At 39.0% G+C, this 14,576-nt stretch overlaps 1 protein-coding gene across 4 annotated transcripts in view; it reads right to left on the bottom strand.

The window, feature by feature from the left end:
• Oxr1 (oxidation resistance 1) overlaps positions 1-14,576 on the bottom strand; it is a 407,897-nt gene that overhangs the window by 317,318 nt on the left and 76,003 nt on the right. For all 4 annotated transcript variants that reach the window (XM_029469691.1, XM_029469693.1, XM_029469692.1 and 1 more), the window contains exon 2: positions 6,334-6,491. In XM_029469691.1, the coding sequence (XP_029325551.1) occupies positions 6,334-6,356 (23 nt within the window). In that variant the 5' untranslated portion in view covers positions 6,357-6,491. The remainder of the gene's footprint in view (positions 1-6,333; positions 6,492-14,576) is intronic.

The following is a 14,576-nucleotide window of genomic DNA, read 5'->3' as shown; positions in this document are numbered from 1 at the left end:
AGAGGAAAAGGCCCCTTGTGGGTGGGACCATCTCTGGACTGGTAGTCTTGTTTCTATAAGAGAACAGGCTGAGCAAGGCAGGGGAGGCAAGCCAGTAAAGAACATCCCTCCATGGCCTCTGCATCAGCTCCTGCTCCCTGACCTGTCTGAGTTCCAGTCCTGACTTCCTTTGGTGATGAACGGCAGCATGGAAGTGTAAGCCAAATAAACCCTCTCCTCCCCAACTTGCTTCTTGGTCATGATGTTTGTGCGGGAATAGAAACCCTGACTAAGACAGTAATAAAGTACTAACTTTTCCTGTTGGTGTATATCAGTAGACGTACACTTACATTGAAGGTAAGAGTCTCTGAATTAGTTCCACGGTGTCACAAAAATACTATTTTTCATTTATTATTTGAGTTTTTCTTTTTTTAAAAAATTAGATTAAGGTAGAAGCTTATTCAGGAGAAATCCATACAAAGACAAAATTATAAACAGCTTTGAATCTAGTTTGAAAGATAGCCTAGAAACAGGGGGAAAGAATGACACGGGGTAAAATTTAAAAATATGTTTAGCAAGTTAACTTTACAAGAAATGTACTTTGGGAGCAAAAACAGTAATAGGGACAATTCCTATCAGTTCTGACAGGCATCAAGAGTCTAGATTAGGGTGATAACAATGAAATCTAGGGACAGTTCTAAGAAGAAAACAACAAAATTGCGTTATAAGAGAATCTTTAAAATACTGTAGGGCATGGCCCATGTCGGCCATTTCTGTCTCTACTGTCTTTTCTAGGGTTTGGCTTAATAGTCAATATACACAGTGAAAATAAAGGAGCAAAACGTAAAGAATGACTCCAAAGATAACCCCAGGCAGGTCGCAGATAACAGAATTACAAATACACACCCAATGGTTAATTCAATTTTGGCCGTGTTGGATGTTGGGTGTAGGATAAGAAAACTTTCAAGTATATCGAGCCAATGCACACTCACTCACTGACTGAAAGCTCAGTCTGTGTCACAAGAGGAAGTGCAACACACGAAAGAGAGATCAGGAAATTAGTAAGAGGATAATACACCATTAGTGTGTAGTTTGTAAGGACCCTTTGTTTGGTAACTATGTGTTGAATTGTTAGAACAAAAAAAAAACACCGTGGACTATTTGTCAAAGAGATTTATTTATAGTTTTAGAGGTTAGAATTCCAAGATTGGGCAGCCATATCAGGCTCACCTCTGGAGAGGGTGGAATTTGTTAAAGCCCAGAGGAAAATAGCCTGGTCCAAAGGGACCCAGCAAACATTTGGAGTGGGCTTGCTTTATAAAAGCCTGTTCCTGGGAAAGAAAAATTATGTGTGGTAGATATGAAAAATATTCAAGAGGCTTCCTATAAATGTTAAAGTGTTGAAAGCTATTTCTAAAAGTGTATCACTGAAGTTCAAAACAGGGAAGGATTCTAAAAATATAGTGTATTCACCTGAAGAGCCAATTGCAAAGCAAATTGACATTAATCATTTTAATAATGAAGCGATTTCAACTTGAAAAGGCACGTTGTGAATGGAAAGGCATATTGAAATTTTACAGAAATCAAAATCGTGACGTTACTAAAAATCATGAGACTTTACCTCAAAGTGTTACACAATCTGGGGGCACTTGTTTTGCTTTGAGCTCTTGTTTCATCTGTTTCATTGCTCCCCATTTTCTTTGTGCAGGATGGTTTCTGTTAGTTTAATTTCCCCTAAACCCCAAGTGCTCTTCTTGTGTTCAGCTGAACTCCCAATGCTTACAGTCTCCACTTGCACCATCATGACTCTTAACTTTACTCTAAAAGCAAGTTCACTCACCCAGTATCTTTTTTATTGGGTATTTTACGTTTTTACATTTCTAATGTTATCTCCTTTCCAGGTTTCCCCTCTGGAATCCCCTATCCAATCATCCCTCTCCCTGCTTCTGGGAGGGTACTCCCTCATCCATCTACCCACTTCTGCCTCCCTGCCCTGGCATTCTCCTACACTGAGGCATAGAGCCTTTCCAGGAGCAAGGGCCTCTCCTCCCATTGATGTCCCACAAGGCTATCCCTCTGCGACATATGTACCTGGAGCCATGGGTCCCTCCATGTGTACTCTTTGGTTGGTGGTTTAGTCCCCGGGAGCTCTGGGGGAGGGGGGGTCTGGTTGGTTTATACTGTTGTTCTTCATATGGGTTGCAAACCCCTTCAACTCCTTCAGTCCTTTCTCTAACTCCTCCATGCTCAGTCCAATGTTTGGCTGTGAGCATCTGCCTCTGTATTTGTCAGGCTCTTACATAGCCTCTCAGGGGATAGCTATATTAGGCTCCTGTCAGCAAGCACTTCTTGGCATCTGTCTTAGTCAGGGTTTCTATTCCTGCACAAACATCATGACCAAGAAGCAAGTTGGGGAGGAAAGGGTTTATTTAGCTTACATTTCTACATTGCTGTTCATCACTGAAGGAAGTCAGGACTGGAACTCAAGCAGATCAGGAAGCAGGAGCTGATGCAGAAGCCACGGAAGGATGTTACTTACTGGCTTGCTTCTCCTGGCTTGCTCAGCCTGCTCTCTTATAGAACTAAGACTACCAGCCCAGAGATGGTCCCACCCACAAGGGACCTTCCCCCTTGATCACTAATTGAGAAAATGCCTTGAAGCTGGATCTCATGGAGGCATTTCCCCAACTGAAGCTCCTTTCTCTGTGATAACTCCAGCCTGTGTCAATTTGACACAAAACTAGCCAATACAGCATCCTAAATAGTGTCTGGGTTTAGTGTCTGTATATGAGATGTATCCCCAGATGGGGCAGTCTCTGAATGGCCTTTACTTCAGTCTATGTTCCACAAATTGTCTCCGTGTTTCCTCCCAAGAGTACGTTGTTCCCCTTCTAAGAAGGACTGAAGCATCCACACTTTGATCTTCCTTCTTCTTGAGCTTCATGTGGTCCATGAATTGTATCTTGGGTATTCCGAGCTTTTAGGCTAATATCTACTTTATCAATGAGTGCATACCATCTGTCTTCTTTTGTGATTAGGTTACCTCGCTCAGAATGATATTTTCTAGTTCCATCCATTTGCCTAAGAGTCTCATGAATTCATTGCTTTTAAAAGCTGAGTACTCACCCAATATCTTAATCACCCAACATGCACTTGGCATGCTGGGAAATAATGGTGCTATCTGACCAAAGAAGCTTTTTTCAATACAGAATTCTCATTGTTTTTGGAGAGAAATATGGCTTTATGTTTATGTAAAATCCTTCTCCTCATTGTCTTCCATGACAGACTGTAGACAATTCTGATGTTATTCTTCTTTACCATAAAGCTGGGTTTAAAGGTCACTCCTGAAATCTTAACTGTATTCTCCACATTTGGCTCTAAACCTTTTCTCCAAAGTGACAACTCAAGCTTCAACCTCCTCGCCACGGAAAATACCAGCATTGCCTCTGAGAGTTAGGGAAGGTTGATATAAATAGGGAAAGTCGAAATAAACACAACATGGAATGGAAAGCTTGTAATGTGTGTAATGGCATATATATATATATATATATATATATATATATATATATATATATAATTCATTTCATACATGCATGTAATGCATATCAACCCAAGGTTATTTCATGTCCTATTAGAGTAAAACTGAATTTGTCCATATGCATAATAGCTTTTTAAACTATAAGCCTACTTAGAAAATATAATTCATTTCTCATAAATACAGTCAATACAGTCTTTGTTTCCAGACTTCAAAACAGAGCCATAGCATTCCATTAAATTCATATAATTTTATGAACAGTTTCCACTGAAACTTGGTAGGCTGCTCTACATCCGTAAGTAAATATTTACAGGATCGTGTTCTCTCACAATACAGATGACAATTGCTAGGGGCTATAAAATTTAACAGGGATTAAGATGGAAAGGGTTAGCCCCCTCTTAGAAGAGTAAGAAACATGACTTGTGGCTTAACTTGAATACCCTGGACTCATTACCTGGATTTCGTTACTAGAAAAAGGCAGCAGAGATGCTAAGAGGGAGGACACCACAGCTGCACAGTGGTGATAGTGATAAAACAGATGAAGCTCTCCCACCATGGAAAACGAATGTGGACAGCATTGAATTACAGCACCCTGGCATCATTTCTTGCACCTTTGAACCTTCAACATGAACAGCTTTCACTATTTCAGACATGTTGGACTCTAGCAGTGTGCTCTGAATTTAGATTTCTCTTTTAGAATGAAAGGATGTGTTTTCATTAAATTGCCTGTTTTGCATTTTTCACTTATTCCCACAGCATCTATTTGCAGAACACCCACCAACTTGTGGGAGCCTTGACAGACAATTAGGCTGGAATGAAGGACTATCTCTCTTACTGTAGCTCACCTTGTTTCAGGTGACCTTAAATCAAATCAGCCCATCACAGCAGGGTGAAGTGAGGATTTCTAAGACAGGTGCCTGTGTCAGCCCTGTGCTGCTACTGTGTACTGGGTCACAATCACCAGATCCTGAGATTTGACAGTCACATCTGCGTTATTCTCCTCATCCCTGTAATGCCACCGCTGCCACTGCTGCCGCCACTGCTGCTGTCCCTTTCCTCCTTCATTTTCTCATACTCTTCCTCCATTCCTCCCCTGCCTCCACTCCTTTCTCCTCCCACTGACCACACATCTTCCTTGATCTACTATTTGTTTTCCATTTATTTCATTTAATCTTCTGGTCCTACGTGTGCGTGTGTGTATGTGTGTGTGTGTGTACATATGCATATGTCTACATACCTGTGGAGGTCAGAGTTGACATGGGTTGCCATCTTCAGTTGCTCTGCACTTTAGTTGTTGAGATCATCAATTCAGACAGAGTGGGTGGTTACATGCCTCACACATTATCCTGTTTCCATCTCCTAGGCCAGAAATTATAGGTATGCACAACCAAGCTCAATATTCCACACATGGTGCTGAGGATTGGAACTGAGGTCCTCTTGCATGAGTGGCAAGTACTTTCCTCTCTCTGGAATGTGTATGGACTTTGAAGATTGATTTTTGTACACTGTTGCCAGGATAAAATTCTTTTTTTAAAAAAATGGGTCAATATTTTTCACAGATTTGAAAAGATTCATCCAGACTTAGAGAAATTAAAGTTTCTTTTAAAATGTAATGATAACTTTATTTTAACAAATCTTTAAGAGTAAATTACATTCTATACTAATTTCCCATTTAAGTGTTTCATTATTGGTGTACAGAATATATTTTAAAGCTCCTAATTCTATTTATTTATTTATATATTTATTTATCCAAATGAGCACTGAGGCCTAAGGATCCAAGGACGCATTCTGTGGATGCTATTAGGAATTACGTTCTTCAGAACACTGCACTAAATTTAAACAAATAATTACACCCTTTGCCCCAAATAAATCCCTTACTTATCTAAAAATGAATTCACAAAGCTATAGCAAATCAGCAAGAAAATTCTGACTCCAATGCCATTTCTGTTTGCAGAAGAAAATGAAATGAGTTCTTAAAGAAATTGGAAGTTACCATACTTCTCTTAGAGTCTTAAATACTGATAGTTTTCTTTCTTTATATTAAATACTTAACAGTTTCATTTCTTTACATTAAAAAGAATTCTTACATTCAGATTCATCCCTGGATATTACTGTTCTTCACTGGTATAGGGAAGCTGCTGATTCACAGGAAATTACCTTTCAACTTCTTGTTTTTATTGAGAGAGATGGGATTAAGCAGAAACCAAAAGCCAAAGATCAGCTACTATGGAGCTACTCAGAAATATGGACGTTTAATGGAGTTTTGAGTTCTTTATAGTTTCATTTATGTAGGGTTTTTTTTTTTTGACATGAAGTGTAAAGAAAAGAGAAACTGATGAGCAAACTTCCTGAGTCCCCAGATGTCATAGCACTGATAGTGCTAAATGAGGATGAAGGAAATCTCACAGGACCCCACCCTTGATGAAGTACTACAGGTAATCAATAGAGAAAGAATCTGAAGATGAACCACTAATAGGTTATCTAATCCCATTCAGTCAGCTCTAAACACATGAATAATGGCAACACTAAATAACCCAACAGGTGATCTCTATGTACATATGTAACAACAATAAAGAACAAGTAGTCATGAATTTGAGGAAACACAAGGAGCTGAGGGGAGAAGAACGAAAGGAATATGATGAAAATAAAGTAACTATATACAAAATAGTCCAAAAGTAAATTAAAAAGAAAAACTCTCGTTGTACTCTTATATTAGACATTCTGAAAATACGATTTTTTAAAAGTTCTATGCCTAGGTTCCAATCACAAAACCCTGTAGACATGTATTTGTTCTTGAGATTAGAAAGTAGTTCACTCACCATGATAGATTAGATACAGACATTGCAGCAATCTGTGATGGAGTCTTCTCTAGAGTCAGAATAGGGAATCAGTACATCCACTTGGCAGGACCACTGGCTGCTTCTGCTCAGCCCCTGGAACAGGCAGAACCACTTAATGACTCCAGGCTTGAGAGGACCTGTGGAGAAAGCAAACATATTGATGTTTCTAGGACATAATCTTAGGGACAGCAATAGATTTCTTTCAATCAGCCTGGAAGCTGTAATAGAGAGAAAGACACCAGAGTACGGTATTTTTTCTTAAGGCAAACAAGATGCCATACATCAATGACAGAATTAAAATGACCATATGAGTTGCTGAATTCCTGACCTATAAAACCCTCTGAATGATTACCAGGATAGTCTTTCTCTGAAGTAGGGGATACAGAGAAGAACCCAAAGTACTTTTAGGAGAATCAAATATTCTACTTTTAAAGTTACTTTTACATACTTGTGACAGAAGTGATCAAGGATTCTGATTTTCTTACAAAAGAAACACTAGAAGACAAAAATAAATGAGTGGATACATAAACTCAGACATACACAAAGAGCTAGGCAGGAGTCAGGATCATTACTCAGCTAAGAGTAATACACATCCACTCACTGCTGCTCTGTGTAAACAGCAGCAGTAGGTAGCATGGAGGAGAGGGGTTCAGAGTTTTTACATGATAAATATCACCACATACAATTTTTTTTAAGTATCTACTGTGTATACTGTCCTATAATTTTAAACCAATTTTTTCTCAGAGAACAACTAATTTCAGGATTCTGTTATCACTTTTAATAGCTCAGGGTATTTTCTATTATTCTAATAAGAATACTTACTGACACATTCCTTCTGGTTTGCACCTGTGCCTGAAGTGGACCCAGGGCTCGGGCTCCCCACCCACTCCAACAACACTCAGAGAAAGTTTGACTCCCAGGAGCTCTGTCGCACCAGGATCTCAGGTGAGGCCCCCCATCTCTGCCCCAACACTCAGTACAACTGGGACCCAACCCCTAGGCCCTAGAGACACAGGAACCCCCACCGAACCACAAGCACACATTGCTTCTTGTTTGCACTTGTGCCCAGAGCAGACCCAGGGCTCTGCTCCCACCCCCACCCACTCCTACAACACCCAGAGGAAGCTTGACTCCCAGAAACTCTGCTACACTCAGGATCTCAGGTTCACAGGATCCCAGAATCACAGAATCACAGCTGGACTCCTAGAAGTTCTGACACAACCAGGCTCACAAGAGGGAGAGCCTCCAGTCAGAGACAGTAAGGCCAGTTAGCACTAAAGATAACAAAATGACAAAAGGCAAGTGCAAGAACATAAGCAACAGAAACCAATGCTACTAGACAATGTAAGAACCCAGTTATCGCACCACACCAAGCCCTGGATACCCCAATACACCTGAAAAGCAAGATTCAGACCTAAAATCCCATCTCATGATTATAAGAGAGGACTTTAAGAAGAACATAAATAACTCTCTTTTAAAAATGCAGGAGAACACAGGTAAACAAGTAGAAACCCTTTTATGTATTTCCTTTTTAAAAGGGAAATACATAAATCTCTTAAAGAAATACAAGGGGGAAAAGTCAATAAGGTGAAGGAATTGAACAAAATAGTCCAGGATCTAACAAAAGAAATAAAAATATTAAAGAAAACAAAAATGGAGGTGATCCTGGAAATGGAAAACCTACAAAAAAGATTAGGAGTCACAGATGCAGGCATCACTAACAGAATACAAGAGATAGAAGAGAGAATCTCAGGGGTAGAAGATACCATAGAAGACACTGACATAACAGTCAAAGAAAATAGAAAAAGCAAAAAGCTCCTAACTCAAAACATTCAAGAAATCCAGGACACAATGAAAAGAACAAACCTAAGAATACTAGGTATAGAGGAGAGCAAAGACTTCCAACTCAAAGGGCCAGTAAACATCTTCAACAAAATTATACAAGAAAAGGTCCCTAACCTAAAGAGAAAGATGCCCATAAATATACAAGAAGATTACAGAACACCAAACAGATGGACCAGGAAAGAGATTCCTCTCATCACATAATAATCAAAACACAAAATGCAAGGAACAAAGAAAGAATATTAACAGCTGTAAGGGGGAAAATGTCAAGTAACATATAAAGGCAGACCTATCACAATTACACCAGACTTCTCAACAGAGACTCTAAAAGCCAGAAGATCATGGGCAATATCATACAGACCCTAAGAGACCAAAATTGCTAGCTCTGGCTACTATATTGAGCAAAACACTCAATTACTGTAGATGGAGAAGCCAAGACATTCCATGACAAAACAAAATTTAAACAATATCTTTCCACCAATCCAGCCCTAGAGAGGGAAACAGAAGGAAAACTCCGACACTAGGAATGAAAATACACCCAAAAGAAAGCAAGAAATTAATCTTCTCCCAACAAACCCAAAAGACAAGAACCACACAAACACAGTTCCACCTCAAACAACAAAAATGACAGCAAGCACAATTATTGGTCCTTAATATCTCTCAACATCAACGGACTCAATTCCCCAATAAGGAAACATAGACTAACAGACTGAATATGAAAAGTAAACAGGACCCAGAATTTTGCTGCATACAGAAAACACATGTCAGTGAAAATGACAGACACTACCTCAAAGTAAAAGGCTGGAAAAAAATTTCCAAGCACATGGTCCCAAGAAACAAGCAGGGGTAATAATTCTAGTATCCAATAAAATAGACCTTTAGGCAAAAGGTATTAAAAAACATGGGGAAGAACACTACATACCCATCAAAGGAAAAATCCATCAAGATGAACTCTCAATTCTGAACATTTATGCAAATGCAAGGGTACCCACATCGATAAAAGAAACATTACTGAAGCTCAAAGCAAACATTGAACCTCACACAATAATAGTAGGAGACTTTAACACCAATTCTCACCAATACACAGATCATGAAAAAAGAAACAAAACAAAGAAACTAACAAAAGATATTAACCAAATGGATTTAACAGATATCTACAAAACATTTCACCCTAAAACAAGAGAATATACATTCTTCTCAGCATCTCACAGTACCTTCTCAAAAAATTGACCATATAATTGGTCAGAAAACAAGCCTCAACCAATATAAGAATATTGAAATAAGCCCATGCATCCTATCAGGTCACCACAGACTAAAGATGGTCTTCAATAACAACAAAAACAACAGAAAGCCCAGATACATATGGAAGCTGAAAAACTCTCTACTCAATGATAACATGGTCAGGGAAGAAATAAAGAAAATAGGATTTTTTAGAATATAATGAAAATGAAGGTACAAGATAACTAAACTTATGGGACACAATGAAAACAGTGCTAAGAGGAAAACTTATAGGTCTGTGTGGCTCCATAAAGACACTGGGGAGAACATACACTGGCAGCTTAACAGCACACCTGAAAGCTCTAGAACTGAAAGAAGCAAATACACCCAAGAGGAGTAGAAGGCAGAAAATAATCAAACTCAGGGCTGAAATCAGCCAAGTAGAAACAAAGAAAACTATACAAAGAATCAGCAAAACCAGGAGCTTGTGCTTTGAGAAAATCAACAAGATAGACAAACATTTAGCCAGACTAACCAGAGGGCACAGAGACAGTATCCAAATTAACAATATCAGAAATGAAAAGAGAGACAGGAAAACAGAAGCTGAAGAAAGTTTTTAAAAATTATCAGATCCTACAACAAAAGTCTATACTCAACAAAACTGGAAAATCTAGACGAAATTGGTTGATTTTCTAGAAAGATATCAGGTACCAAGTTAAATCAGGATCAGAAAAACCATCTAAACAGTCCTATAGCCCCTAAAGCAATAGAAACAGTCATTAAAAGTCTCCCAGCCAAAATAATCCCAGGGCCAGATGGTTTTAGTGCAAAATTCTATCAGACCTTCAAAGAAGACCTAATACCAATACTTCTCAAATTCCATAAATTAGAAACAGAAGTAACACTACCAAATACATTCTATCAAGTCACAGTTATGCTGATACCTAAACCACACAAAGATCCAACAAAGAAATAGAACTTTAGACCAAATTCCCTTACGAATATTGATGCAGAAATACTCAATAAAATTCTCACAAACTGAATCCAATAACACATCGAAACGATCATTCACCATGATCAAATAGACTTCATTCCAGGGATACAGGGATGCAGGGATGCAGGGATGCAGGGATGGTTCAATATACAGAAATCCAACAATGTAGTCCACGATTTAAACAAACTCAAAGAAAAAAAACACATGATCATCTTATTAGACACTGAAAAAGCCTTTGAAAAAATACAAACCCCTTTATGTTAAAAGTATTGGATAGATCAGGAATTCAAGGCCCATACCTAAACATAATAGACGCAATATGCAACAAACCAATAGCCAACATGAAACTGAACAGAGAGAAACTTGAAGCAATCCCACTAAAACGAGGGACAAGACAAGGTTGTCCACTTTCCCCCTATCTATTTATTCAATATAGAACTCAAAGTTCTAGCCAGAGCAATTAGGAAACAAAAGGACATCAAAGGAAGAAGTCAAGATACCACTATTTGAGGATGATATGATAATATACATAAGCAACCCAAAAAAAATCCACAAGAAAACTTCTGCAGCTGATTAACAAGATGAACAAAATGCCTAGATATAAAATTAACTCAGATCAGTATCTTTCCTCTACTCAAAGGTTAAATGAGCTGAAAAAGAAATTAGGGAAACTACACCCATCATAATAGTCACAAATAATATAAAATATTTGATGTGACTCAAACCAAGCAAGTAAAAGATCTGCATGACAAGAACTTTAAGTCTCTGAAAAAGAAATTGAAGAAGACCTCAAAAGTTGGCAAGATCTCCCATGCTCATGGATCAGTAGGGTTAACATAATAAAAATTGCCATCTTACCAAAAGCAATCTTTAGATTCAATGCAATTCCCATCAAAAATCCCAACTCTGCTTATAGAAGAATGCAAATTAATGCACTTTTATCTTCTTGTACAAAGCTCAAGTCCAAGTGGATCAAGGACCTACACATAAAAGCAGATACAGTGAATCCAATAGAAGAGAAAGTGAGAAAGAACCTTGAACATGTTAGCAAAGGGGAAAATTTCCTGAACAGAACACCAATGGCTCATGCTATAAGATCAACAATTGACAAATGGGACCTCATAAAATTGCAATGCTTCTGTAAGACAAAGGACCCTGTCAATAGGACAAAATGGCAACCAACAGATTGGGAAAAGATCTTTACCAACCATACATATCTGATAGAGTATGCATCTGATACATTATCAGATGAAATCATCATCTGACAAAGTATACACAGGAATCAAGAAGTTAGACTCCAGAGAACCAAATAACTTTATTAAAAATGGGATACAGAGCTAAACAAAAAATTCTCAATTGAGAAATCTCGAATGGTTAAGAAGCATTTAAAGAAATATTCAACATCCTTAGTCATCAGGGAAATTCAAATCAAAACAACCCTGAGACTGCACCTCATACCAGTCAGAATAGCTAAGATCAAAAACTCAGGAGACAGCAGATGCTGGTAAGGATGTTGAGAAAGAGAAACACTCCTCCATTGCTGGTGGGATTGCAAGCTGCTATAACCACTCTAGAAATCAGCCTGGCGGTTCTTCAGAAAATTGGAAATAGTTCTACCTGAGGACCCAGCTATACCACTCCTGGGCATAAACCCAAAAGATGCTCCAACCTATAACAAGGACGCATGCTCCACTATATTCATAGCAGCCTTCTTTATAACCAGAAGTTGGAAACAACCAAGATGTCCCTCAAGAGAAGAATGGATACAGTAAATGTGATACATTTACACAGTGAAGTACTACTCAGCTATTAAAAACAATGACTTCATGAAATTCTCGGCTAGTGGATGGAACCAGAAAATATTATCCAGAATGAGGTAACCCAGTCACAATAGAACATACATGGTGTGTACTCACTGATAAGTGAATATTAGTCAAAAAAAAAAAAGTTCAGAATACCCACAATACAACGCACAGACCATATGACACCTAGGACGAAGGAAGACCAAAGTATGGATACTTCAGTCCTACTCAGAAGGGGGAAGAAAACAGACTTAAGAGGTAAAGAGAGGGAGGATCCTGGGAGGGAGAGAAGAGGTGGAGGGAAAAGGGGGGCCGGTTCATATGCTGGGGGAGAAGTACAGTGGGTCAGGAATTTGAAAGTAGGTACACAGCAGAGGTGGATGGGGAACTGGGGGTAGCCAGTAGAAAGTCCCAGATACCAGGGACCCAAGAGGTTCCCAGGACCCAACAGAGATGATATTAGCTGAAATACCCAACAAAGAGGAGATAAAAACTGTAGAGACCATTCCCCGTGGATAGGTACGGCCCTCAGCTGAGGGATGGGGCCACCAGCCCATTTCAAAAATATTAATTCAGAATTTCTCCTGTCAAAGGAAATGCAGGGACAAAGAGTGGAGCAGAGGCTGAAGGAAAGGGCATCCAGAGGCGGGCCCAGCTAGGGATCCATCCCATCTGCAGAAACTAAACCCAGACACTATTGCTGACAAGAAGCAAGAAGTACTCGCAGACAGGAGCCTGGTATAACTGTCCCGTGAAAGTCTCTGCTAGAGCCTGACCAAATCAGATGTGGATGCTCAAAGCCAAACACCAGATTGAACACGGGGACTCCAATGGAGGATTAAGGGAAGGAATGAAGGATCTAAAGGGGTTTGCAACCTCATAGGAAAAGCAATAATATCAACCAAACAGATCTCCCAGAGCTCCCATGGTCTAAACCACCAACCAAAGAGTACACATGGAGGGACACATGGTTCCAGCTGCATATGTAGCAGAGGATGGTCTTATCTGGCATCAATGGGAGGAGAGGCCCTTGGTCCCATGGAGGCCTGATGCCCCAGTGTATGGGGATGCTAGGATGCTGAGGTAGAAATGGGTGGGCAGGTGAGGGAGCATCCTCATAGAGTCAGGGGGAGGAGAAGGTGATAGGGGGGTTTTGGAGGGGAAACTGGGAACATTTCCCATTTTCATTTGAAATGTAAATATATAATGATGAGCACGGCGCGCGCGCGCGCGCGTACACACACACACACACACACACACACACACACACACACACACACACACACATACACATACACATATGTATATATGTATATGTGTATATGTGTATATGTGTATATGTATATGTGTATATGTGTATATGTGTATATATGTATATATGTATATGTGTGTGTGTGTGTGTGTGTGTGTGCGCTCAATTAAGTTTTTATATATATATCCACTAACAATAGCACGGATACAGGTCTGGAATAAAGATGAATGACTCTTAAATAAGACAGTAATCCTATTTCCAAATAATACTTTATACAAAAAGTCACTACTATAAAATGGAATAGATTTTCTACAAAAACCACTATAGGTTAGATACAGGCACAACAGAGTGTTCTAGCCTGGTTACAGAGATTTGAAAAGAATTTCTAAAGAAGATGCCCATAAATTACTACCATAAAGCTTAGTTAAAAGTTTAAAAAATCCAGTGTCCTAGTGTATTAGCAGACAAGTTTATTTGTCTCTTACTTAAAACAAACAAACAAACAAACAAAAACAAAAACAAAAAAAGTTGAGGCACAGAAGTCCACGGAAAATAGAATAATCATTCCATTAGTTAAAAGATCTTTCCTTCACATCTCAAACATATGTGTCCTCTTCCTGACCTTATTTTATCTGCTGAGCTCCACTGAATGTCTGCACTCCAGCCATCAGAAGGGAGAAAAAAATTAAGAGATTATGTGCCCTAAGGTTTACATATAACATTTCTACTTGAATTTTATTGATCAGAGAGCTTAGTCATTTGGCCCCTGTTAATCAAAAGCAAAGGGAAAAGTGCTTCAGCTTCTCTGGCTATCTGTAAGCTCAAACACACCAACATGGGGGAGGGTGGAACAGAGATTGAAAGAAAACTATCAGAGTCTGCTGCCACACTCAAAACACAGTAACCTTGACCCTGGAATATTTTTATAAATGCTGTGCCCTTCACAGAAGGATGAATACTCAGTAAAGAGAGGTGGAATCGGCCTATGAATAGCTAATAGTTTTACATGAATACTTTACAATAATATTAAAGTTCATTTTCCTTTGATCAGTTAATGGTCAACGAATATCTATTGTGCCCAACTACTTAGCACTTTAAAATAAATACTGTGGAT

Source organism: Mus caroli, chromosome 15 (assembly GCF_900094665.2).
Source record: "Mus caroli chromosome 15, CAROLI_EIJ_v1.1, whole genome shotgun sequence".
Classification (NCBI taxonomy): Eukaryota; Metazoa; Chordata; class Mammalia; order Rodentia; family Muridae; genus Mus; species Mus caroli.
Note: the sequence above shows the minus strand (reverse complement) of the source record. Positions and strands in the feature narration are given on the sequence as shown.